We start from the raw sequence: 27,538 nt of genomic DNA on the forward strand, positions 1-27,538 counted from the left end.
TATTTTTGATTTATTTATCCCATCATATAAAACTGGTTACAACCCAATAAATGTTGAAACCTTCCAACTGGCTTTCTGAAACTCTATATAAGGTGATAAACTTAAATGCAGAGGTTTTGGAATTAAAAACAAAAAAAGTTTGGCCATGCTAGTGTACCAGACAAACACCAGAGGGCAGTGCAGAACATACATGTTTATTACTTCGTCAAGATAGAGATCAGGCTCTCTTAAAATAAAAACGATCTCCACCATTCAGTCAATTAGTTTTCAACTTTATTGGTAATTTACTACAGTATAGGTGTTACTCTCTCCAGACACCCATACATAAAATAAGCCACGTAAAACGTTACAAAAGAATGCCAGAAGCTTACAAGTACATTCAAAGATGCAAATGAACATTAGTCGAAATAACAAAGAAATTAAAAACAGCCTCTAGCGCAATTTATTTTTTACAAAACATATGCATGACCTGTAACAGTTGAGAGTGCTTGACTAATGCTGGGCTTTGTTAGAAGTTTATCAGAGCGATTTTCCAAACACGTACACGCTCACACCTTTACAAACACGGATAAATACAGAGCAGAAGACAGGCTGCAGTGGTAATGGCAGCTCATACGATGTCCCGGGTTCGTCGGATGGCACAGCACAGCAGCATGCTGAAGATCATGCCGAAGATCTGCCCATGAAAGAGACACGGTTAATATCTGACAGCAGTGTGACCCAAGGAGAAAGCGTCAAAAGCTTCTTAGGTGAAAATGCACTGATGCATGAGTATATCCTCACCATGACCACACCAATGCCAATCCCAACTCCTCCAATCACGTGAAGCCTAGAGGTGAAGATCTCCTTAATAGCTTCTGGGCAGTTCTGGAGCAGAAACACAAGAGGTAACGACTGGCCCATGGAAAAACACATTGAACTGAAGAGATTCATTATTCATTGAGTTTCTACCTTTGTGATTAAGATTTCCAATCCCTCCTTTTTGGGACAGGTCTCAGCTGCTCCATCAAAAGCCGTTCCTGTTGTTCCACAGCACTCCAACTAAAAACAGAGAGAATATATTCAGCTGGATTAACTTTAAATGTTAATTCCCTCCAGTCATTCAATGTTTTTGATGTTATGGTTTGAATGAACCATAAAACTGAGCACTTACTCCGTACTGAATGGCTCGCAGAGTTTCTCTCAGTGCTTCCTGTTTAGTGTCTTTGTAGGTATTGAACGTCTGCACATAGAACTGCTGGAGATCTGACACGATCTGGGAAGGACGACAGAAAGAAAGAAGAGGTCACACTGTGAGAAAGTGAAGGAGTATCATGAGAGCGGCCTTAAAAGAGAATTCACTTTCAGAAATGTACTGAAGCTAAAGGATGAGAACTGAATTGGATAATGACACTATTGTCTTCGGCAGAGCCGTCTTTAAAGTCATTCCATTACTGAGGGACTTTTGCAACTTTGACAGTTATTGAACAGAATTGAATCAATGTTGAACTCTGATCTGATCTGTACAATGACACTGTTTTAATGCTTTAGAAATTTTGCTTCACAAGTGATGAACTTTGCAACATTGACACTGCCATCAAATCAACTCTGAACTGACTCGACCTAAAAGACAACGGTCTTCTCTTAAGTGTTTTATAACTGAAATCAAAGTCATTTTATTATTGTTGAAATTTTACAACACCGCCATCTTCCTTTTTATTTCTGACAATCTGCACTATATAAATAAACGTGACTTGACTCTCAGGAGAATGAACATCACCCACCTTTTCCTGATTGGACAATCCCCAGATACCAGCGGCCACCTCTAAAGCAAAAATGATGAGCAGGAACATAAAGAACTGGAGAGCGCAAGAAAAAGTCAGAGGTGAAGTGAACAAGGGCATCAGCAATAACTAAACCCTTTATTTTTTTAACAGTGTAACTACATCAGCAATACAAATGTTTTAATATTGAATATTGGAGGACTCACCAGTCCCAGCATGCAAGCTGATTCTCTGATAGCGCCACAGCAGCCGAGGAACCCGACCACCATCATGATGGCACCTGCCACAATGAGGATGTAGACCCCTATGGATCAAGAAAGAGAGAACATTTATTAATTCCCTATACCATTACATTAGTCTTAATATTCCTCTACTTCTCATCTGAAAAAAAAAGAAAAACTTGAAAATCAAGGGCATTTCGTGTAAATGGGAATAATGTATGGTTGTAATAAATGAAACCTGACTAAAACATCAATGTATAAATTATATTCTTTTTCCTTTCAGCTACTTTATCAGAATAAGCTATGCAAAGCAAGATATGCAAAACAAAATTCCACGCAAGTGGATTGTGCTGTATCCATAGAAACAATGAAACCCCACCCTACCACACTCTTAAAAAGAACATTTCATAATTAGAATCTATGGTTCCATGAAGAACCTTTAAAAACTTAATTGCTCAATATCAAAATATTCTCCACACTAATAATAAATACATTTTAAAAAAAAAGGTTATTTTAAGAACAGTTCATTAAAATATTCTTTGGGGAACTGAAAATGGTTCTTCAAAACCCCCTTTTTCAAGAATGTAGCTGCTTTTCTGGACTGTCTGTCACTAGGATGTTTGGCATTTTAGGACGCCCTGCTGTCACTCAAAGCACACGGACACGTGCCTGCCGAGTTTATCGTGTTTCTGGATCGATGGAGGCGAGAATTCTTCTGACAATTCTTCAGAAAGGAAAATACAGCAGGCAAAACAAGAGGTGGGAAGGGAGCAAACAATGCGGGTTCTGTTGGCGAGGAGGAGAAAGACAGCTCTGTGAGGGATGATGGGAAGGGGCAGAGAGCTGGCATCGTGTGGGCCAAAGACAGCCTCCTCCAAAACAAGCACTGCCATTATAACTCAAAAAACCTGCCTCTTAAAAAACAAACACGCAGAGAGAAACCCAACAACCCTGTCACTAGATTTAGGCAGTTTCCACCCTTCAAAAACTGACGGATGTTATATCAGGGGGTTGGTTTTCGGTTTAAAGTTCATTTAGCCGGTTGTTTTGTGGTCTTCCTACACAAGCCAGAAACAAGGAATTCAGTCTTTGTGCTTTTCATAAACCAAACACAGCCTAGAAGAATAGATCGAGTGCTTTGAATGTTACATGTTTTTGTAGTGGTCAAGCTATTTGTGTCGATTTAAGAACACGATTGTTCAGTGAATGTTCGATGACTGAGTCAGGGTGTTGTTTTTAATGATTTAAAAGAAGTAGTCTCTCACGCTCAACAAGCCTGCATTTATATATGGTCAAAAAATATATCAAGCAGCAAATTAGAATGATTTCTGAAGGATCGTGTGACACCGAAGACTGTGATAATTCAGCTTTGCATCACAGGAACAATTTACATTTTAAAATATATTACAATAGAAAACTATAATTAATAATTTTTCACAATATTACTGCACTGAGACTTATTTTGTAATTATTCCAAACTTTTGACAGGCGAGGTGCGTTTATATTTTTATATCTCAGTTTTGATCATCTGTACAGAAGCTAGAACAACTTCTGATTCACCTTTTATTTACTAAATGTTGAAAGTGTTCATGACGCATCGTTCACATGACAGATGGTCTGGTGTCTGGAAATAGGTGTGGGTGGTTTCCATGGCCACAATTATACCTCATAACCAAACATCAACTTACAAACACCTGATCACGTAGCTGATAAAAGGAGCTATGCGATTGTTTATGGAGATAAGGATGGTTTTTTGATTCACTGAGAAGTTGAGGATTTAGGAAGGGTAACCCAAAAATCCAGGCCAAACTCACCTGTGAGAAACACTGACGGGGCATTTTCTCCAGTGAAGATTCCTTTAGTTCTTTCATCGAAACGCAGCCAGAGACCGACAGCTAAAACTCCTGAACCTGCGAGCTGAGGAAACAAACAAAAGATTTAATAAATCTAGGGATTGTGTTTAGTTTTAGCAACAGTGACATCAGCAAACTGAGCAACCACACAGAGGAAACGGCTGCAGGCCAAATGTGGAATTATTTACGAAGGCAGAGTGTACAGGAAGTCAGGCCCATAACTAAGTATTTCACTCTTTTTCCTCAGAGAATGACGTCCTACAAGCCTTGTGGTACAAAGGCAACAAAAAGCTGACCAACCTGAAAATCTTGCTAGCCTGCTTCCAACAGCAACACCATACTTCCCCAGTGCAAATATTGAGAAAGAGCGGTGCAAAAATATGCAGAATGAACTAATTCGTCTCGACCAACTCCAGCAATTCCCAGGACACTGTAATGTGGCTTCCATGAATGAGTAACATGTACTAGATTGTAATCGTTCTTGTTCCTACACGTTCTCACAGGCAAAATTTAACCAACAGCCCACACACAAAATAAAAAAAAACACCTTTAGACTTGATTGTAGTCAAAACAGATCATTTTGATAGTCTACAGACAGTTAATATTTCATTGTTGTGCATGTAAAAAAGCTGGTGTAACTTTTCATTCTCATTCAACCTTCTACAAAGTTGCACAAAGGATGGATCAGTCCATTTCCACAGGTGCTTTGACCAATGACGCAATGAATACTAAGAAACAAACCATACTAGCTTAACCAGATCACACCGAAAACCCACATATACACACAAGAATCTCTGGCACTCGACAAAATTGCATAGCAATCCTCCAGTTTACTTCTGTTTTGGAAAACACAGTCACAAATATGACTCTCGGTGACTCACTGCCAGGGGTGTGAAGGCTTGTCCCTCAAAGATTCCCAAAGTGATACCGACTTTTTCCATCCACACACAATGGGATTTACTGATGGGTGGATTCAGTGTTTGCTAGTTTGTTCACTCACCACAAAGCTAACTTAAGTCCAGGCCTAAATACCAAGACACCATTTCAAAGCATTTTAAGACAAGATAAATGTTTCAGACATTGTTCTAAAATTTAGTGGGCTGCAACTACATGTGTGCATAATTTTTTTTTTTGTTGGTTAAAACATCTTACATTCAAGCTAAACCATTTTCCAAACACATTTTCAGTCAACAGTAAAAGTAAAACTTCAACAGGCTTACATAAAACGTGGTTAATGTGGTTAATGGTCACAAGCAACTAATCCTTTCATGTTCTAAAATAGAACTAGATAGTATGTTTTAGAAATGTACAGACTGACCACAGTTTCTGTTTAAAAGGCATGTGAACAAGAATCTCATTTCAAGAATTTCTTAATTCAAGTGTGACAATTATATACACAAAATGTTAAGAACCTGTCTCTCAAAGGGTCAAGTTTGTCATACATTACATCAAATATAGATAATTAAGCACACAAACACAAAGTATGGCATGTAAACAAGCAACTAAAAACTTATATACCCTCATCACATCACATTCAACCCACATTTACATTTCTGTGTGACTATGTTCCCTTTTTACTCAACAAACATACAGTTGAATTAACATGTGCTCATGTATTGATGTAAAAACACCTACCCAGAAGATGAAGTTGAAGATAAAGAGCAAGTATTTGATACACTGAAGTCCACCTGCTGCCATGGCTAAAAAGTAAGCGTAGTTTCAAGAGAAAACACCCGATACTGAGCACCTGAAACGTGCTTGTTTTCAACCTTAAAAAACAGAGGGAGTGAAAAAAAAATAGAAAGATCCCAGCAAGCCGCACCCTCCTACCTGGCCTTTGTCAGAAGAAACAGGAGGAGGGGCAAAACCACTTTAGATTTTTGTGTCACAGGAAAGTGTAGAGGAAGATAGCAGAAAAAAGGTTACCTGCCACTTTGTCAGGTGGAAAAAAGAGCTAACACACTTTAGTAGTATATAAATGGAGTATAAAAAGTATTAAAGATCCACACGGCACTTTAGTTGCCAAAACTGGATCAACACAAGCTGATCAGGTTTAAATTTTCATGTAACTCGAGCTGTCTCTCAGGAACACTGGGAAGTCAGAACACAGCTATTGTCCCTTTGCTTAACACCTTTTCACTCTTAAAGCGAACAGACGAGTTAGAGACAGAGGTCAGGGAGAAGACCGAACATCACCCTATGAGGCCTGCTGTGTCATACGTCATGCATTATTTTATAAGGCCTCCAAATAATCAGCTTTTATCAAAGTTGTGCTGAAAACCTGTTGCATCCTGTACACAATCTTCTGCCCTCTAATTGTTCATAGCTTGAGTTTTTATTCTAAAAAGAGGCTCATTTTTAGGTTGTGGTACACATCTTGTTGTGAAATCTTGATTAATGTTAACTTATTGTTAACATAGGATTGAAGCAACTTTGGTTTACTTGATTATCCATCTTTTTTTTTTTTTTTAATCCTGTTAAAATGTAAGTATCAAATACAATACGATAAGGCTTCTGGGGAACATTTTTGCACATCTCTCAATCATCATGCATTAAATTGATCAAATATATTTATATATCATCTTACTAAAACATATTATTGGGAGATATAAAGGGACAACTGATATTTACATGCATTTTATATAAGTAGTGCGCTATATTGTTGCTATAGAGATCATTACAAGCTATTCGAATTTCATATTTTTGCCAATATAAATATCAGGCTCCATATTCTCCTGTATCATATTATATGGGCCATAAACACTAACACCCGGTTTCACAGACAAGGCTTAAGACTAGTCCCAGACTAAAATGTAATTCTGAGCTGTTTCAACTCAAATAAACTTGCACTGACTGATCTTAAAACATATCAATGGCTTTGTTTTGTCTCAAGATGCACACTAGTAATGTTTTTTCTAAGGTATGTTAATAAAAATTACTTAAAAGTCCTAATTGAACTATGGCCTAATCCTGGTTTAGTCTAAACCCTGTCCGTGAAACCGGGCCCTGATGTATTAAATGTGATATTAAAAAAACAAAACAAAAAAAACATAAAAGACAAACACATCTTTTTAAGATTTTGTCTAAAGGTTCAATAAAGTCCCTATTATTTTACGGGGCTTTTTTAGGTGTGGACAAATCTCGGCAGTCCCATTTCTGAGATGAACCCACGGGGTATCAGATTATGTGAATCAAAGTAAACACACTTAGTTTAAAGTTTTCTAGCTGAATCAGGGGAAGTATTTGCTTTCTCTATATTCAAAATGTTCAACCAAACCTGTTAGTGCTAATATAGATTATTTATATACATTTCTATTCCCCCACTATGTGGACTACATATAACGTTAGGACAAAATCTCTCTCGAAGAATAGAGTTAATAGAAAGTTATGTGTTTTGTCTTTAGTTTTGCTGAACATAACGCGATATTTTGAATCACACTATGGCGAAGTCTTACCTCATGAATATTAATCAGGGCGTGCTGACGCTCACGTAGCCTAATTAATATGCATGAGTCGATTCGCATTTTTATTTCGAATAACAATCAAGTGCTTTTTAGTTTTTTAACGAATAAGTTAGCTAGGGGAGTGTTATAAACAAATGAATTCGTCAACAGATCAACGCAATTGCGATCATATACCAATCTCACCAATCCAGACGCCGTACAATACGTTACGTAATTAATATTAATGAGTTGTGCCTTCTCCATAGTAGGAGACAGCGCTTTTCGAAACGCCACAGAGAACAAATCAATTCAGCAAATCAGATATCAGCATTTAACATCGTATATTTGTAGCAAATTTTAAAAGTATTTTTTAGAAGTTTGTCTAAAATCCAAATTAAAAGACTAGCTGTTTAGGCAGAATAGCAAGTAGACATTATGTCACACATGTACACTTTTTTCCCACAATAAATAAACATTTAGGAGTGAACTGGTGTTAAACTCACCCAAAATATGAAATTAAAGACGAATATGAGGTATTTGATGCATTGCTCTCCACTGGACAGACCTGACTTAGGCATCATGTAAACCCAATTTCTAAATCAAATACACAGCAACAGAAGACTTGTTCTCAGATGTTTAAATTCCCAAAGGTCTGTGTCTGTCCTTGTGTTGCTCGTCTGTGGCTCAATGCTGCTGCCCTCAGGGGAAGTGACTCCCACCTCTCATGTGAGAAAGGGAGAAGCTCAGTCCTTCTTTATTATTGATGACCACCTTATGTTATGAAGTGATTATCAGGGAATGCATTTGTATTTAGCCTACTCAAAAAAGAAAGATAGCCTAATGGCATTTGGAGAATAACATGCTAAAATTGTCCTCTCTCTCTTGTTTTGTGTGCTTGTTTTAGACTGTGTGGCTCTTTCACAGACTGCAGCACAAGATGCCTCGTCTTGTGATCAGAGACGAGATGCACTTTGCACCTCTCTGTCACATTTCACACTGTATTTTCAAGTGTCAGTGGTTGTCACCTTAATCAGCTCAACAAAAACTGCAAAACTAGTTCTTCAAATGTTACAACACTAACAAATAAGCAGATCTGCAATAATAATATAATCAGTGATATTTGATAAAAGGTGATGTTTGTTTATGTTGCAAAATCCTAGATAATAACATTCTCAGAACTTCTGTTCACTCAAAGTTATTCCAGTTTAATAGAGTATCCATTCAAAGTTTTCTGTCTTTAAAATGTAGCACAAAAACATTATGTGTACATCATTCATGTTTTTTTTTTCTAACGTCTTAGTTTAACGTTTGTCTAACATTTTTTAAATCTTGGAACTCACAACATTTCAGAATATTTAGAGAACATTCAAAAGTAAGGTCTTCATAATGTTTGCAAAATGCTCAAATGGAATGTCCCTTAATGTTCACATAACAAAAAAAAGTCCTGTTTTGATATCCTTATTTAGGAAATGTAGGGTCTATGCATATAATTTCTCCTTATAAGACTGGTGTATTGAGAAAAATTCTCTGATGCCATTTTTACTAAAAAGTAATTGATACAGCTTTCTTCTTGAACCCACTTTACAGCAATTAACAGACTATAAATGAGAAATGTGTCAAAATTTCACCTTAAATGTCAGATAAGAGCACAGCAGATAAAGATATGATCTAACGGATGTTAACAGGATGTCAACATCACATGCCACATCAGTTAGTCATGGCCCAAACACTTAGTTGTGGTTTCCTCTTCAATAATCCTCAAAACTCACAGTTTAAGTCAAATGTATCAAAGCATTGCACCACACATGTGGCATTTGCAGAAAACACAGATAATGCGGATAATTAACATGCACTGCTACCTTATGCAATGATTACTCATGGTTGCTTCCACACTGAACATTTTCTGCTCTGTTTACAGAGTCTGTCCTCTTGTCTAATTATAGAAGTTCTTTGCTTTGATTGATTTTTCCTAAAGCTGGTGGTGCTGGCTCTGCGGAGAGGCGAGTACAGTCAGGATGACAATTTCGTTGCAGATGAATGGAGCCCATTGTCACGGTCAGAGCAGCACACTTCTTCATCCCCCAGTGTTGTGACACCCGTCCATCTCCGTCTGTGATGCATGTCACCCTTAGCAACCGCAAAACAATGACTGTCAATCATACTGCCAGGGACTCGAAGGAATATCATATATTATGGAATGACGTGAAATTCTATTTACTTCACAAAGCCGTCAACAAGGCAGATGGCATAGAACTGAGTCGCAATGTTTCTCACCTCAGCATCACAGGCCTCTGCTCACAAATGGAGGTTAATCATTTAGGTATGACATTCCAGATAAGTAATTCCAGACACAAGACCTGTTTGAATTTCATTTTGAGAGAGGTTACTGGGTGAACAACGTCTGGTTTTGTAAACACTAAAATCAGATTTGTTTTTAAACTGCTATTTCATGCATGTAGGTTTCATGGATTGTGTGCACATATTTCCACATTTTCAAACACTGAGCAAAGAAATGACATTTAGGCAAATCATATCTGCGTCATGGTATATCTAAACATCCTCTTTTGCTGAGAAAACCTATTGCATATTTTTTAGTCTAGTGCATGATCTTTCGCACTACTACCAAAAGTATATATATATATATATATATATATATAAAAATCTGTTACCATTTGCTCATCCTCATGTCATTCTCATGACTTCTCTTTCAGTGGAAGGCAAAAGATGTTTTAAAGAATGTTGGTAACTAATCAGTTTTCTTTCCCATTGACTTTCAATGTATGGACACAAAATACAACAGAAGCCATTGGGAACGGAAACAGTTTGGTTACCAACATTCTTCGAAAATATCATCTTTTGTGGTGATATTTATCATGTTCAAGAAGTTTCTTGACATTTCCTCAGCTGGATTTGAAATTCAACAGGTTTAACGAGAAGGGAAAAGGAAAACAAGGGTCAGTTTGAGGCCTTTTGTGAAAGGACCTCTCTTTAAAACAACTCTGTATTCATAGTGGCACAAAGACAGTTTTGAAAGAAAAAAAAAGTGCTCTTTTGAGTTTGGGACATTGGAGGCTAGTGGTGGGTAATGATGCTGTGTTAATGGCGCCCTCTTGTGGTTCTCAGAATGTTCAATGTTTGAGAAGGGTAGGAACATACCATTGGTATTTTTTAGGCATATGAGCGATAGTTAGGTTGCAATGTTGATTGTTGACCACATGAGGGCACACACTGCTAAAATAGAGCGTGCTAATGTTGCATCATATCCACATCCCCAAACCCCTTTAGATGATTCTGTTATTAATTGATTGTATATAAGTTGGTTTGCCTGTTGCACTGTTGACTTTCATCAATACATTGCCTTAACCTCCCACCATATGTATAGAACATGGATTAAGATAAAACATAGCCTGCATATTAGAAACATGCCTTTACAGTGCAAATCCCTACCTTTCCAGTGGGCCAAATCTATCCCAAATGTACCCTCCAGAACTATGTGATTTAACGGGCAGGCTTTTGAAGAGTTAAACGTGACATACTCCCCATTCTTTTTTTCCAAGAGGAAATCAAGCAAATCGAGAGCAGTTGTGTGGGTGAGCTGGTGAGGGGTATAAGCGCCGCTTCTGAATGGAGGAAAGTCCACGTCTCCTCACTGATCTGAATGTGTAGAGCTCCTATAGACCTAGATATAGAACGTAACGTGGCAACATGAAAATCATGGTAATTGTGTGTTCAAATGTATGTTTTACTGGGCTTCTGATGTTCTGTATCACATATCAGCTAACAGAAATATGCTCTAATCATATTTTGCCAATGTTCCTATTAAGGTAAAATGTTATTTTTGAATGTAAAAAACTACAATGTTTTAGAAAACCGTTCCATGAATGATGTATAAATAATGTTTTTGTGCTAACATTTTAATAACCTTTTTAAAGACCAGATAACTTTCCAGGAAGCATGAACATTCTCAGTGCTTTGGCTAGTGTTTTGGCAAGTTATGAACAAACATTCTTCCAGTAATGTTAGTAGGACGTTTGTTCACAATTATCTGATCTTTAATAATGTTCTGAACACGATAGCACAAAAATATTATTAATACATTGTTCATGGAATTTTTTTTTTCTGAAACATTTTAGTTGGATGTTTGTCTAACATTTTTTAGATGTAATTACTTTAGAATCTTTAGAGATTAATCAAAAGTAACAATGTTTGGAAAATTCTAAAATGGAATGTTCCTTCACTGAATGTTCTCTTAAGCAAGAATTGTTTTAACTTAATGGGAATTTTATCAAAACATAGGTAGAACATTTTAATGAACCTCCGTGCTATATTTTTTTCATAACTTTGAGAGAGAGTTCTGAGAACATTTCCTGTTTGCTGGGATAAAGGCTATTTGGCCTAATATTTTAGTGTGTGAATTAATTGCAGTGAATGGGGCAGGTGCATCATCCTAATGATGCTGTCAGACAAAATAAAGACTCCAATAACGTCTTTAACATTTCCACAGAATCTGCTTCAGTTTTTAATAGGTCTCTCAGTATTTAATGGGTCCATTTCTGGTGGACCTGGATGACAAGGGCTTTGTTCACCCGTGACAGAAGGTCCTGGAAATGAGTTAAAGTTTGGCACAATCATAAGCCCTCTCTCTCTCCAGCAGTCATGGTATTAAATTAAGCCTGGCCAAAGCCTGGAGAGGATTTTACGCCTTCACAGCCTCCAAGAGTCCCATACCTGGTTGCGCTTCAGCTCACCGGCAACATGGCTGTAAATAAATCCTGTTCGTATGTAGGTAAGTCATGACAAAACCTGTTGACAGATAATTGGCTATACAAGTGTTGACAGCGCTTTAAAAACTCCTGACTTTAGTTATAAACTGTACCAGACGCATTAAACAAAATGGTTGTGCTATGTCCGTATAACAACATGCTGTTGGCAACAGTAAACTGTACATCCACATGTATGATGATTAATAATATTTAATGATTTAGTTCCTGTGTAGGTGACATTTATATGACGTTAAATTATACATATTTATGACATATTTAGATGTTACAATCAATATTTTGTTTTGAATAAAAATATGGCAAATTGTTCATGTTAGTGGTGTTGAATATTGTTTATGCAAATTCATTGCTTTTTTTTTTTTTTTTGCTATGTGTGATCAAAGCGAAGGGCCTTCACCCTGTGTAGTCACATTTTTGGAGAAAGATTAATACAAATGTTAAATGTATGGATGTTAATTGCTATTAAAACCTTACCGTTTCCATCAACAGAGGTGAATAACTGTGTTCTGAATGGAGTCAGCACTGCCTTGAGTGAGTCCTCCTCTATCTGCAGTGATTTAACGGAAGTATCTGAAATTGAAGTCATGAACTCCATCAGCCGCACATTTGATGATCCATTTGATTTCATTGAAGAGTCTTGGCATCATGTGAGTAGCCTGCTAAATATGTAGCAAGTAAAGTAGCCTAAACATTATTTATTATTCGGCGATATAATATTTTTAAAATTATAACTTCTGTTATAATTTATGTTATGTGTTGCTCAATCAACAGCTAAAAATATATATATTTTTGTCTTAATTTAGGCTACTTTACAAATTTTCTTCATTTAAGGGGAGTAAGCATATTGTGCTCAAGGGGCCACTTAGCTAGAGATTTGCGATGCAATAAACGGATGTTAGCGGATGTATTTTTTCTTCTTTTTGGGTCTTGAACCTGCTGGCGACTCCATCTTTACGCACACGCGAACGCCTAATGATGCGCTCCGGCGCTTGGAGACGCGCAGGTATTCCTCCAGGGATAATTAGTCAGGGACAAATCAGAAGTTTCTGTGGAGATGCGTTCTGTTGTGCGTGAAGCAAAGCTTTGCGCTTCCCAGTAAACGGTGCCAAAATCAGACAGACGGATGGATTTCATGCTTTGCGAGTTCGATGGATAAACAGAGGGAACGATGGATGGTGGCGTCTCTGTAGGGTGACATCTGATTTACCAGGAACGCCGAGGAACTGTTGCTGTTTCTTATTGTTTTTGTGTTTTTATTTAAGTGTGACAACATGCTGCAGACAAGTGACAACAAGATACACGTGAGTATGCTGTTGATTTCTCGAGATTAGTACTACTAGCTACAATACTCAAACAGGTTAGCATTAGATCTACAGCCAGTAACTTGAATGAAGGATAACCCAGAAATAATGGCATCAATGAAAAGTGGCTATTGCCTTTACACTTTCAATCTAAATTGAAGTATATTGAGAGCAGCCAAATTAAGAAGCAATAGTCTGACCTACATCTATCCTCACCATACTCCCTCCCCCCTTTCTCCTGAGTTGAATTTGATATGCACGCACACTGCTGATGCACACTGAGCCTGGGTATATTGTATTCTCCTCTCACCTGTTCAGGTGGCCAATAACCTGATGGACATGGACCAGGACCCTCGCACACGGCTGTACTTTGCTGACGGCCGAAGGAAAGTGGACTATGTGCTGGTGTACCACTACCGAAAACGCTCCTCTGTCAGGGGGTCTCCTAGTCAACACAGACTGTCCACCATCTCTAATGGTAGTTATCCTTTAGGAGTAGAGGAAAAAGACCCAGAGGGAGGGAAGGATGAACCTGTGGAGGTGGTGGTGGACGTTGGACCCCCGGACCCCGCCGATGGGGAAAAAATCGTGATCCGGGAGGAGTTCGAGGGTAATTTAAAGAATGCTGGGCTGGAAATTGAGCGTGATAAAGAGGTGAGTAGAAGCTGACTAGATCTTATTTGTGTGGGTTTTACATTCCATCATTTGAGAATGAACTGATTTTGCTTTAGCCAGATGCATCTAATTGCATTTTTGATCTTTGTAAGGGCCACATCTGGTGTTGATTTTACAGAAAGCTGTCACTTTAGATCAGTTGAGTCGTGCCTTGTCAAAAACAATATCAGTAAGAGTGCCCACTTCTATTCATATCCTAGAAATTTTAGGAAATAATCTTGACCGTGAAAATTGGTTTTCATGAAGACTGTTTACTTAATAGTGCATGTGTGCGTGAATTATGAGCTAGTCAGTCATTCCAAGTCGTACTACGCAGCCTAGTATTGGATAGAGTTACCATTTCACAGGGCATCAGACCAACTTGGGAATCATCCATGTATCATTGTTTTGTTATATAAGCCATTACTCTTAAAGATGGCCCATTATGGAGTAATTGGACTGTATTTGTGTGGTATTATTAATGGTCCCAAATGAACTCTTCTTCATCTGTTGCTAGTGAGCTTGTTTTTATATCGTATCTGGGGAATCAGGTGAACTCTCCTTACTTCAAAAACTAACTGACATGCATTCTTGTCTAATGAAAAACTCTCTTGTTGACAATAGCAGAAAAAACTTTGTTATTGTGCATCTTTGTGATCATTTTGTACTGCATCTGTAGGGTGATTAGACTGTGAATGCTTGTGGTGTGAAGCCAAGTAAGATTATCAGGCTGGTAATAGTAGTGATTGTCTACTCTCTCTCAGAAAGACTGTGAACCAGCCTTTGACAGCACACTGAGTTAACTGTACCCTATCCTGAAAGGGACCAAATTTCTGCTCTAAATTTAACGCTTTGCTATTTGTCATTGTTGTAAATGATAGATTCCCCCTTTTTGAACTTGGACTTAATCATCTTAATCTGAGGTGTTTTTATCATGCATCATGCATTTAAAAACAGGTATTAACCAATGCACTCCAAAGCATCGTTTCCTCATGGAAAGCCTAGTAAGGTGGCAAGATGTGCCTGCAGTGACACGCTTTGTCATGATGGCTTTCATCATCATCATCATTATCGTGATCACTGAACCTTAATTCAACAGTCTTCTCCTGCTTTGTCTGATCACAGTCATTACATGATATATTGCCCCGGCCTGTGTTTTCGAGGTATGCTCTGTGACCGCTACAAATGCCTGCAGTCAGATGCTCTGAATTATTCAGCCGGTAAGTGAAGTTTGATTGAAGACAGTCTGAACAGGGACAGCGGGTCAAGTCACACCTTAGAACCACATCTCACCTGGCGTGTTCCTCTTATCTCTACACATCGTTACAGTTTACTATCACTCTGGCGGAAATGCTATCTCAAATAACTTCAGGCTTTCTAGAATAGTCTAGTTTTGGTTTATTGTTTCATGCATGAGGTGCCTGGTGGATTGACTTTATAGAGAGTGAAGTTTTGTTTTGAATATCTTCAATGCTCAAGGGGACGTCGCTGCTGCTGGTATCGTGTTTCAGTGGCTGTGTTACCTGTGTTTGTTTGTCTTAATAGCCCTGGTCTGATGGATAACATTGGCTTTCTATGGTGGCAATAAAAAACAAGCCTAAAAACAACAAAAATCTGAGGGACGATGTGGTGAGAGAGCTTTTTTCACAGTAGGGGTCCATGGCGAAACAACCTGTCTATTTTAGGGTTTAAGTAGTGCGCGTTTCTCAGTGGTGTGAATATTCATGCATGATGCATTAACAGACAGTTTATTAAAGATTCAGCATTCTTATCCTCTTTAGATGTGTTATCAGCATCATTGCTGATAACACATCTAGTGAACAATAAGTGAACCATCATCATGTTCGCAAGTCTCTGACGTAGAGTCTAGCCTCATGCCCTTGAGGTGGAGTCCAAATCAAGCTACATCTTGTCTCATTTTCAGTCTCATTTTTTATATATTGCAGGCTAATTTGAGTAATTTATAAATCTATTCAACAGAAAATTTCTTCTCATTTTCTGAATAGTAAATGAATGGGTAACTATGGTAACTAGGATGTGTTTTCCCTCAAGCCAAACTATGCTAAACCTACATTTAACATTATATATTTGAATTTTTCTATAATGCTTTATGTAGCATCATTTCAGATATGCAAGCATTTTCTAAAGTAGATGCCAGTGCTTCTCTCATTATTATTTTCTTTACGTTTTAGGGCATTAAACCAGTTTAAGTTACCATGTTGAAATCTCACAAGATCTCACAAGAGTTAGGCATGCGAAAGAGACTCCCTTTTATCTGAACAATGTCTTCTTGTGGAGCTGAAGTCTGTTGACAAGTCTTTAGTTTGGAGTCGAGTCTCAAGTCAAACTATTTAAGTGTGACTTAAGTTTGAGTCTGAAGCTAGAGGTTGCATCACTGATGTAAGCCATGGATTCTTAGGATTGTATCCCTTCAGAGGAGTTGTTTCTCAACTCTTTGCTTGAGTTAGTTATACCAAATGTCAAAGACAGGGTTCAACCTGCCATGAAGAACCGTTTCCGCTCACGGTTCTTCGGGAGCCCCTCAAATGTCAGTCGCAGCTGGTTTCTGTAGCAATGGCTCCCGCTCAGACTGTGCTCAAATCGACCTAATTGCCTTACCCTGCTGAGATGAAATACTAATTGGAATATCTTATCCTAATTAACCTTCTCAGATCCACATGTTATTTTTATCTCTCCTGTGTGTGTGTGTGTGTGTGTGTGTGTGTGTGTGTGTGTGGAGGGGGCAGAGAAAAAACACCTGTGGTGTTGGAACTCAGGGGACGGTGAGGATGTCCTCAGGTTTCCATCATCTCTTTCTGTCTCATCACTCTCATCTCAATGTCTCTTTCAGTTTCATCTTCCTTTCTTCTTAACACATGCTTCTCTAGATGGCATGTCTGACCAATGCCAGACAGATACGGTTACTGTCATCTCTGTATGTGCACGGCGCAGCTTCAGTGTTAGGTTTCATGGCTACAACTTGCAAAAAGAGATCATTTCCATACCCCCCAAGTTTATGTAATATATATAGTCCCTCTTTAGGGGCTCTTGGATGGGCTTGATGACAATCTGCCACTCTTTTGATATTGATACTGCCTATTCTAGGTTATTTCCAATTTATGCGTTTATGTTTGCATGCTGTCAATTACCACAGGCAGTAATTTCCACGGTATGTTTAAACGATTGTGAAATGTATTTACGGTAAAACAATTAGAAACCTAAGAGGCAAGTGGTCAGCACTGCAAATTAGCGCTTAAAATATAACCACAACACTTGTGAGGCTGCTGTAACTGAATCTATAAACTAGAATGGTCTTACCTAAAAAAGGACAATTTAGACAATGTTGCATCTCAAGTAACATATATATGCATTTTAACAATAAAATGAATGACCTAAAAAACGTACAATGCATAAAGGGTTTGTACTGGGTTTAGTTGTTTTATAAAAAAAATAAAAAAAATTTTTTTAATGTGATTTAAGAATTTGATTATACAGAGTTGTTTCAATAATATTCATTTGTTAATTTCCCAAATTCTAGAAAAAATGTGTTCATAGTAGTACCTTAACGGTACATATTGCTATGGTTAGATGAGATATGAAGTTGTTCTTATAAGGGAACCTTAAGGTACAGTTTTTGCACATTTTGACTGCATATACATATAAAAATCAAAATCTAATAAAAGTGAACTAATTACCAAAATAATGAAGCGAGTCAAAATTCAATAGGAAATACATATGGGTCAGCATTTATCTCGTCTTAACTGCTCTGAACCAAAGTTTACGTTGAGAACAGGTCATTTATCCCAGCAGGCACACAACATCATAAGACGTTGATATTTGATTACATTTGGTCGGGTGACCAAAATTCAATTTCAACTCAATGTCTAATGTCAATGTTAATTTGATGTCTAATACCAACTTCAGCTGATGTTTATATTTGTTGTTTTTAGGTTGTGAAAACAACAAATTGTGTTTAGCTTTCTTTTCAATTCTTTCCCCAGAACAAGGCTCATGGTCATGCTTTCATCCGGCTACATGCGCCTTGGCAGGTGTTGAGCAGAGAGGCGGAGTTTCTCAAGATCAAGGTGCCCACCAAGAAGGTAAGACACAGCAGAGCTCCCTCTTATTCTCAAGACAGACCTGAGTCTCTCGGGATGTCCTTATGCAAGTTCTCCACAAGCCCTCAGAAGTCCCTGCATGCGTTATGTTGTGTGTCTCTGATGTATGTAAGGGAGAGAGGGAAAAGCACAAATGACTGATGCTGATTATTGGTCTAATGCTTTGCTGCCAATTTTTGACCGTAAAAACTTTATCTCTTGTTCAGAGTTACGAGTTAAGGGAAGAAAAAGGTCTGGCCGCCACCATGAATGAAGTGTGGCGGAAATTAAATCAACCGTTCCAGCCCAAAGTACCCCATCAGGAGCAAGAACACAGCCGTACCAAATTCCTTTCGCACTGTTTCTCCCGGGACAAGCTCCATCTGTGAGAACCTGCCGTGGTTGGGGTGACGTGGGGTTAAATGTCATCAAGGGACACATGGGATTTTGTTCCTTTCTTAGAGGACTTGACAGGATTTGTTTGATTGCCAAAGGAATCTAGGTAACTCATGGATGTCTCATTACTATTTTTGGCCTTTTTGCAGGTACAACATCAAGTCAAAGGACACCTTCTTTGACAACGCCACAAGGAGCCGAATAGTGAGTCTCTATCGCTTTGCTCGTGATTTCAGCCAGAATGGTACAATATGATATGTGTTCTTTGGATGTTGAGAAGAGAACAAGATATACAAGAGGGAACAAAAGTTATTTGCTAGCAGCAGGAGACCGCCTTCTCTAGGCACCATTCTAGGAAACCAATTCCACCGGGGTTTTTCCAGGAACAATTTTCTGGTTCCTTGTTTGCTTGTATCTCTCTCACTCTTTCTCTCTCTCACTGTCTTTCCCAGGTGTATGAAATCCTCAGACGCACCGCCTGCTCACGGACCTGCCAAACCATGGGTTAGTAATACATTAATCCATAACTAGCATGGACTAGCGTTCGGGGAATCCTCAGGATAGTCAGGGCCAGAATGAGAGCTTTGGATGTGGGCACGGTGCAGTTGGGACAGGGTGCAACACAAGCCCATGCCATATGCTCCCTTGGCCCGAGCCACCGCGCAGACGGACCACCGGGGGCTACTGGGAGATCGAGGCTATCCGGCAGAAGGGGCGGCTTTGTGCTCTCTTTAGTTCGCCAGTCGTACCCCTCCTTTTCTTTCCATCTCTCATACTTTCTCTCACTTGGTTTTGTACAAACTGAGTAAATTGGGTCATAAAGTTCTGGGATTGGGATCCGAATTGAAGCCGGGTCCATTGAGGTGGAAAGAGGGGGGCGATGGGTAGTGGTGGTCTTTCCAGCTTGTTGCTGGGGAGCTACTTTATTAATTGAGGGCTAATCACCAGAGCGTACGTGTCGTTCCTTTGAGGACTGATTAATTACTTTGATTAAAGCCTGTGTTCCACATGTCAGCTGTCTTCCGCCTCGAGGACTCAGGCTGCCGGCTTTCCAAAAGCGATGAAGTTGGGTCACTTTAAAGTCAAAGCAGTCGATCATTATTCCCGGATATTTTAAGGTGCCCTCTTTTTTGCCTCACAGGTATCACCACATTGATAGCCAACGGGGTCTATGATTCAGCGTTCCCGCTACACGATGTGAGTTTTTTTTTTTTCTGGATTCCATTGCCATCTGTTCTGCTGTCAGGTTAAGTTGAAATGTGTTTTTGTATGATTACAGGGAGACTTCCACCCTAGTGGACAAGCTGAGGGGAAGAACGACAGACAAGTATGCTGCTATTTTGTTGAATTCTTATGCAATGAATCAGAAGGGAGAATGTGATTAAATTCTGTATTTTTGTTGTACCGGTTTCAGCTGTTACATGATGAATGGGCAAGATATGGTGCTTTTTACAAGTATCAGCCTGTTGATCTTATCAGGTAACTCTCAGATTACTTTGACACATTGCTTTAGATCAGAGATGCCCAAACTAGGGCCTGCGGCACAGATTTGCCCCAACATGTCAGGATAAAATTAGAAAATCTGTGAATTTTTTTTATGCATATCTTCATTTCTAATTCACAGTTGGATATAATACAACATTTACTATTAGCACACGGTCCTTTATAGTAAAACGTTTGGGCCCTTCTGAGGTAGATCAATACTTGATTGATTGCCGCACAATCCCAATGTTTTTATGTGTAACCTTTAGGAAGTACTTTGGCGAGAAGATAGGTCTCTACTTTGCCTGGCTTGGTGTCTATACTCAGCTTTTGATCCCTGCGTCTGTGGTGGGCATCATCGTGTTCTTCTATGGCTGGGCCACTGTGGAAACAAACATACCTAGGTACGTGCCAATAAAGCCCACTGAGGGCTGGGCATGGGTCCCTGTTGTGGGTGGCTTGAGAGTAACGGACTGTGATTATTATATTCCGCTGATATTAAAGTGATAATTAGAATCAAGGAACATAGTTCTGGTGTTTATGTGGTTTCATCTGATTCATGGGACTAATTTATGCTAGAACTGCAAGTGCTTTAAGAATGTGCTCAGCATGCATTTGTGACTGAAACATCCCTGGGGAGAACAGGGAATATTGTGATCCTTTGAAATGTCAGTACACCGTGAACCAGCTTTATTTTTGAGACCGCAGTGAATGTTTCTGTCCAGTGCAGCTGCATTTTCTGAGGTCACAAGAGAAAATAGTGTTGCATTTTTAATTGATACTTTAGACATTGAGCCACGCTGATGGATGAACACGCTGAGCCATATCAAGGCCATAATTAATTTATTTCATTGGACTGTTGCACGACTGTGTCTAATTGTGTGCGTGTGTGTTTTTTTGTGTGCGTTTCTGCCAGCCAGGAGATGTGTGACGAGTATCAGAACTTCACTATGTGTCCCCTTTGCGATCGAGCATGTGACTACTGGCATCTGAGCACAGCATGTGGCACGGCGCGTGCCAGCCATCTCTTTGACAACCCGGCCACCGTGTTCTTCGCTATCTTCATGTCCCTCTGGGGTACGACTCTAAATTCCTCTCGTTTTATTATCTCACTGTCTATTGTTTTATACCATTATTTACATGCATTGATCTGATGGTTTATACTGTACATCAACATATGATTAACTTACACTCTTAAAAATAAAGGTTCCAAAAGGGAGTTTTCATGGAAATTCTATTGAAGAACCATTTTTGGATCCCCTATGAACCTTTCAGTGAACAGTTATTAAAAAGCATACTGTGAAGAACATTTTATCTTCAGAAACTTTTTTTCCCTATAAAGAACATTTCGTACAGTGAAAAGTGTGTTTTAAATGGTGCAACTCAGGACCGAAATGTTTCCAGTCCACTACACTCTAGTTTTGTTTTTGAACATAAGAATAACAAACCTAGTTTAGACATTAGCCACATTTGTATATTATTTACTTGAAGAGCTGCCTTAGCTCTGTCATTCGGTCCTGTCGAATATGAGACCTATTTGAGCAGCTAGCATTAATGTGCAGAAGTGCTGCTGTTTCCATAGTGATGGAGTTGAAGTGATGTTGAATGGCCAGAGAGTAGTGTTACCTCTTTCTGTCACTGCCTGCGTCCACGAGCCCGGCTGATGGAGGCATTGTGAAACCGCTCAATTCCTGACACTGCCCCGTCTTTGGCACCTGCGTGGGGTAGCAGGAGCTATACATTATTACTCATACAGAGACCCCCAGCAGTGTGTAGAGAGACTGCATCTGTTTATGTGTAGGTACTAAGATGTATTAATTAGCCATGCAATGGTGTTTCGAAGCACACACTGCCTTGGTCTTTGCTGTTTGGTTTAGTGTGGATAGTCCCCCCTATACTTTACATAGCTTTACTTACTGAAATAGCTATACGTTTTTAATATAATAAGTCATATGGACTATTTCTGTAAGATGGAAAAGAGCATCATGAACATTCTGCTAAACATCTCATTTTGTGTTTGACTGAAGAAAAAAGATCATGTTTGTAATAATATGAAAGTGGGTAAATAATAACAGAATGTAATTTTTGGATAACTATTTGCACAAAATAACAATTTGGCTGAACTTAATTGAATCATGGACAGTGGTTTCATAATATAGAATCATGACCGAATCAAGATATTTTGAAGTAAACTGTTGCATATACTAGCAAAACAAAATAAAATCTTTCTTTATACATACCATGTTAGGTGCTGGCAACCAGAAAATGGTAATGGTTATATCGATGACACTCCCACAGTTTTTTATTTTTATTTTTTTATTACATGACTTCATAGTTCATCAACTCAAGCGCTCAATCTCAACATTTCACAACAATGGTAACTCCCAAAACCACCAACATAACATAAAGCCTCTCAAAGTCCTCCCATTTCCTCATCTTGCCAAAAAAAAGCATTAAAAATACAATCTGTTTCAACATTCAACACTCCCTATACATCCCAGTGCAAACATGATGGGAAAACATGTTCCTAGTTTACTTTAACACAACAACAATAATATCTGAAATTTTAATTAAATAGATTAAGTAAATTGGTTGAACAATATGAAATCTTGATAGAATTATGTTGGATTAATTTGTTTTATTGAAGTAAATTGAACTAGCAGGATGATTTATTTTTTGAGTATTCCTTTAATGGTCTTGTAAATGAGATGTGATTTATCTTATACTTTGCCCCTTATAAATCATCTTTTGCGTTTCGTTTCCCAATTGGCTCATATTTGTCAGTACTCATTTGCTGAATGCCTCATCTCTCTCTCTCTTTAGCTGCCATGTTTCTAGAGCACTGGAAACGCAGACAGATCAGTCTGAACTATAGCTGGGATCTGACAGGCATGGAGGAGGAGGAGGTACGTTCACACACGTACATGGTCACATTATGTTACTCACTACTCACTAGTATTTGTCTGGATTCCAGTGCACTGGCCAAGAGCTGATTTCAATGACAGTGTTTCCTAACACTGACCAACTGAAAATGACTAAAGCTGACTGTTATGTGATGCGACACAATGGTGGCGTTCCTATCCGATAGTATTAATGTTTATCCCCCAACGCTGTATGTGAATGTCCCCATGTGGTCTCAGCCAAAAATGGACTCACCAATATGTTAACTTGTTGTTTCTCTAAACGCAATCTTTCCCATCAGGAAAAAGCAAAGGTTTGAGTTTTACGTTTGAAACTCTCTTCTTGCTGCTCTTTGAGATGTTGAGTCTTTGTGTCCTTGTGTTGCCCTGGATTTTTGACCTGTTTGAATGGTTTGAAACGCTCTGTCTGCAGCTGTCCACTGGGTCTCGCACGGAGTAGAAAGCAATTGCCTCTTTGTCCTTTTCTCTTTAGGAACATCCCAGACCCAAATACGAAACGATTCTCCTTCAGAAGAGGCAGAGGAAGAAGAAAAATAAAAAGAACAAAAACGAGGTGGGCAGGCTTTGCTTACCATTTTTTATGTGCTTTATGCATTATGCATTTCATTAATGGCTGACTTAAAAAGATCTATATATATTTCCTTTTGGCTTCTGGCTTAATATGCAAATGCTTTATTGAAAAGAGTCAAAAAGGGAACTGCCATGGTTGCAGGGGCAGATAGAGGGGGTGCCAAATGCTGTGGGCCTTTTTTTGCACAACCTTCCCATCATGCACTGCTCCGACCTGGAGCACTTGGCACTGGTGCTTTGGGGCTCGTAGGCTGCGCTTTGCGTTGGTGATGCCCAAGAAAAAAAGGAAGTCATGTAGATCCGGTTTGGTTTCCGGAAAGCCGAGATTTGCATTGTTTGCAAGAGTTTTGCCCTCTTTCGTCAGCGATTGTGTGACGGTTCAGATCTGTGTGTTCCAGCCTGAGAGAGGTGTGGACGAGAGCGGGGAACTGGGGAAGGACAAATGGAGGCAGAGGTTACTGTCAGCCATGGCAGCTGGGAATCCGGTAAATGGTGCTCTCTCTTTCTCTCTCTCTCTCTCTCTCTCTCATTCTCACCTCCATCTCTCCAGTGCCTTGTTTCCACCTACTTGTGTTACAGTTTCTATATTACACTCCCTAGTTGTAAGGTTGGAAGGTTTTTTTCCCCCTTTCGAACTGTGCGACAGCATCCTGACCCAGCAATCCAGCACCGTCTTTATTTTGAATGTTCTTTTTCGGTCTATTTAAGGCAAGACACTGTAGGCAAAAACATTTTTTCATGCACTATTTGGGTTTTTATAACCCACAATTATTTCAGACTAGTGGAAAGAAAACATATACACTTTATAGTGTTTATTTTATTGCACTTCATCTATTGCATAGATTTCATAAACAATATAGAACAATATTGTGTAGATTGAGCCATTGTTTACATGGCTTCATACTAAATTTAATTTTTTATAAATATGGTGAACTTTTTTTTTTAATGGCTATTGACTGTATTTTCTGACTTGTAGAGTAATAAAAAGACAAATCAAAAACATCTTGTAAAAACAAACTAAACCTAAACTCTAAAGTATTCACTTTGAAACTGACTTTCTCCAATGCTCAGATTTCTGTTCTGGAAAATTCTTCAAATAAATTAAATAGTACCTCATAGTAATTGAAAGTGCTTTACATATAAGATAATAATAAAATAATTACAGATGCATAAGAAATAAAATTAGCATGCATAGGAAATATTAATAAGAATAAAAGCAAAAAAAAAAGATTATAATGATTAAAATTATATTTAAATGGATTAAAACAGTTAAGAATACAAAATAGAATGCAAATAAATTAGTACCTCATTTGCATACTTCAACAATATTTCAGAAAACTCTTTTCTTAATTTAATTAAATCTCACTTTAATGTAATCAATAAACCTGGGAAACATGGTGATATCTAACATTACATTTTTTACCCTATTCACCTCGGATGTCTTGCCTTAAACAGTGTCACTGTGATGTAATCCTTCTCTGTCTGCCCTCTATTCTATTACCATTTCCTGTCAATAACTTTGAAAGAATGACTTACGGCCCAATCACACATGCACAGATGCATATTTAGTGAGAGAATTTGAGCCTGTTTAATTTGTAAATGGCCCATGTGTCTGTCAGAGGGGCTCAGCTGGGTGGGGTGGTCACAACGGGGTCGTCGGCATGAGCAATACGGCCATCTCTCACTGCTGTAATCCTCTTGCTGTTGGACGGTGCATCTCAGGCTAATACAATTAGATTTCTCAGTTTGCTCTGTTGGTTTCACATAACTGAACATTAGTCACAGTGTAACAACATTAAAGGTTTCTTGTACTTTTGCCTAAGGTCAAGTGTAATTTCATCATTGTGCTCTGTTCAGCAGTAAATACTGGCGATCGCTGCTGTGTGTAAAAAGCATATGTTCAGTAAATAAATATGTTGTCATATAATTAGGACTTATTCGTTGATACATGATGTGGCTTGTAAATAGATACGCTGACATCCATAGCCTTGTTTCTCTGTGTGTGTGTCGTGTTATCCGTACCAACTGTTTCAGTAGTTCAAGCTTATTAAGGTTTCACAGGGTTTGTAGAACATTAATCCTGGTTTAAATTCAAGCCTGGACTCACAGTGGGGTTTTTCGCCTTAATGATTAGTTTTACGAATAATAATAAAAATATAATAAAAAATCTAAATTCAATCTGCTGGGAATTAAAGTGTTTACCAGGGTGCTACAATGATGGATTACATAAAAAAAAAAAAAAAAAACAGTCATTGGATTTGCTAAAGATGGAAAGGCAACAAATCCTAGATGGTTAAAATAAACAAAATCAAGGCAGTCTGCAGGAAGTAAACCGCATATGCTTCAGCACTCCTGTATATTGTGCTTGTCATGTCGGATTTCAGATTTATATGCAGATAAATGTCAACTGAACAAAAGCTTTATGCTGAATATTCAAGATAAATTTAAGTCTTGTTTGGCTTGAATATACAGTATATAAGCTATAATATCTTATGCAATTTTTATTCTCAAGTAAATCTTGTTTTAAAGATGTTTGCACATCATTACCAGGGAAAAAAATGAAATCTTTGTTGTTTTGCTTACAGAAATAGTAGTTTGGGAAGTTGTGTAAAAATAATGAACGATTACAATGTCAATGTCCTTCAACTGTATGTCTTATGTCTTTCCCACTGGAAAAGAATTTATGAAAAGTTCAGCTACAATATTAGCAGTTGCTATGACCTTTATGATGCTCTCTGGACTCATTGTGCATCCATAGTCCTCATTAAAACTTGTTCAGCACAGGAGGTGTAATGTTGTGGCATACTTTCAGACAGATTCAATGACCCCTGACCTAATGTGTCGCCTATTTTTTGTTGTTTTAGGCCTTTGTGTCCAAGAGTCACAGATTTCCATCCGTCACTTGCATTATGGTGCTCTTTCTCATTCTTATGTTTAGCTACTCTGTCCCAGATATCATGGCCCACGGTCAGTCCTGACCTAGATGTTCTGCAGAACCTTAAATTAAGACTATACATCCTAATGACTTAATTCCAAACAGCCTGTACTTCAGATCAGTGCAGTTTGGGTCAGCCAGACGTCGTAAACAAGGCAATTTCTGCTTAATCTTCATGTGGATAAAAAAACACGTAGTGGATAAGTCATTATTATTATTCAGCACATACTCACTGTCAAGCAAATAAGCAGCACTCACCAGGATCCAGTTGATGCTCATCAATTTCTGGAAGCGATGTTGTGGTGGAAAAACCACTGCCCACAGGATTTTGCGACTGAGCACTGACAGACCTCCCCATGTTTCTCACAGCTCATTTGTATTGCCACAAGACCCCAAAAACCCTCTGAATAAACCAATAAATGCTGGGAAGGCAGTAAGTCTGGCTAAAACCTCCAGATCACTCATTTAAGAGGGCCACATGGTGCTTGTGTAGTTTTGGATGACTGCGAAGAGAGCGGTTGATGAAAGGTATTGAGTTCAGGGAGTTAGAAGGAGAATGTGTCTGCTTATTTTACTTGACACACATGCTGAGTTTGTTAAAGTGTGACCTTTTCTGCGAGAGGCTTGTTGTTATACAGATTTATTGCAGTTTGCTGCACAGGCTGACCAGCAGAGCGCGCAAGACTCCAGTGAGTTTGTGTGTATGCAAGCGTCCTCCCATGCAGGACTGAATTAAGCAAAGTCCTCACATCTCCATGGAGACACGAACACTCGAATCCCACTCCCTCATACGCTCGGTTGGGTTGGCTCTTATCTTCAGCTCTTTAAAAGCCTTTATCGCATAACTATGTCATCTTGGCAGCTATCATTAGGGCACATTAGTGACGTTTGTTAATAAAATGCAGCACACCCTTTGCATGGCTAATTTTAGAGCAAAATGTTTTCATCGCCTCCAGAAGCAAAGTCAGGGAACATTCCTCATCATCTTTGAGGAGGAGAGTTGCATTTGCTTTCTGAAAGTGTGCATCATAAGTGTGCAAGATCAAATGTTTGACCTCTGACTGAGTTGTTATTTGTGCTTTTTCAATGCAGATTTATTAAATTCTGCATTCAATTCCATT

At 38.6% G+C, this 27,538-nt stretch overlaps 2 protein-coding genes across 3 annotated transcripts in view; one reads left to right on the forward strand and one right to left on the reverse strand.

Moving 5' to 3' along the window:
- Positions 1-173: 173 nt before the first annotated feature.
- cd9b (CD9 molecule b) lies at positions 174-8,173 on the reverse strand. 2 transcript variants are annotated; one of them, XM_079398741.1, is made up of 8 exons: positions 5,473-5,647; positions 3,799-3,901; positions 1,970-2,067; positions 1,764-1,838; positions 1,154-1,255; positions 952-1,041; positions 784-867; positions 174-676 (listed from the first exon to the last, which is right to left on the reverse strand). In XM_079398741.1, the coding sequence occupies exons 1-8, from the start codon at positions 5,533-5,535 to the stop codon at positions 611-613; spliced, it is 681 nt and encodes a 226-aa protein (XP_079254867.1). In that variant the 5' UTR covers positions 5,536-5,647; the 3' UTR covers positions 174-610. The 2 variants fall into 2 exon arrangements, with proteins under 2 accessions (XP_079254867.1, XP_079254866.1); XM_079398740.1 differs by lacking the exon at positions 5,473-5,647 and adding an exon at positions 7,784-8,173 and having other exon boundaries at positions 175-676.
- Positions 8,174-11,977: 3,804 nt separating this feature from the next.
- Positions 11,978-27,538, forward strand: part of ano2b (anoctamin 2b) — a 35,137-nt gene continuing 19,576 nt past the window's right edge. The window contains exons 1-16 of the mRNA XM_079398847.1: positions 11,978-12,066; positions 12,551-12,708; positions 13,324-13,362; positions 13,681-14,016; positions 18,018-18,116; positions 18,341-18,498; positions 18,659-18,713; positions 18,962-19,013; positions 19,651-19,706; positions 19,789-19,836; positions 19,924-19,988; positions 20,261-20,395; positions 20,908-21,068; positions 22,815-22,897; positions 23,385-23,465; positions 23,881-23,967. Coding sequence (XP_079254973.1) covers positions 12,036-12,066; positions 12,551-12,708; positions 13,324-13,362; positions 13,681-14,016; positions 18,018-18,116; positions 18,341-18,498; positions 18,659-18,713; positions 18,962-19,013; positions 19,651-19,706; positions 19,789-19,836; positions 19,924-19,988; positions 20,261-20,395; positions 20,908-21,068; positions 22,815-22,897; positions 23,385-23,465; positions 23,881-23,967 — 1,644 coding nt within the window. The 5' untranslated portion in view covers positions 11,978-12,035. The remainder of the gene's footprint in view (positions 12,067-12,550; positions 12,709-13,323; positions 13,363-13,680; positions 14,017-18,017; positions 18,117-18,340; positions 18,499-18,658; positions 18,714-18,961; positions 19,014-19,650; positions 19,707-19,788; positions 19,837-19,923; positions 19,989-20,260; positions 20,396-20,907; positions 21,069-22,814; positions 22,898-23,384; positions 23,466-23,880; positions 23,968-27,538) is intronic.

This window comes from Barbus barbus, assembly GCF_936440315.1.
Source record: "Barbus barbus genome assembly, chromosome: 39".
Lineage (NCBI taxonomy): Eukaryota > Metazoa > Chordata > Actinopteri > Cypriniformes > Cyprinidae > Barbus > Barbus barbus.

Coding starts and splice junctions, on each gene's coding strand:
- cd9b (XM_079398740.1), bottom strand. CDS start 7,861: ATGATGCCTAAGTCAGGTCTGTCCAGTGGAGAGCAATGCATCAAATAC. Junction 1,256..1,763: donor GATTGTCCAATCAGGAAAAG/GTGGGTGATGTT, acceptor CGTCCTTCCCAG/ATCGTGTCAGATCTCCAGCA. Junction 1,042..1,153: donor TGCGAGCCATTCAGTACGGA/GTAAGTGCTCAG, acceptor CTCTGTTTTTAG/TTGGAGTGCTGTGGAACAAC.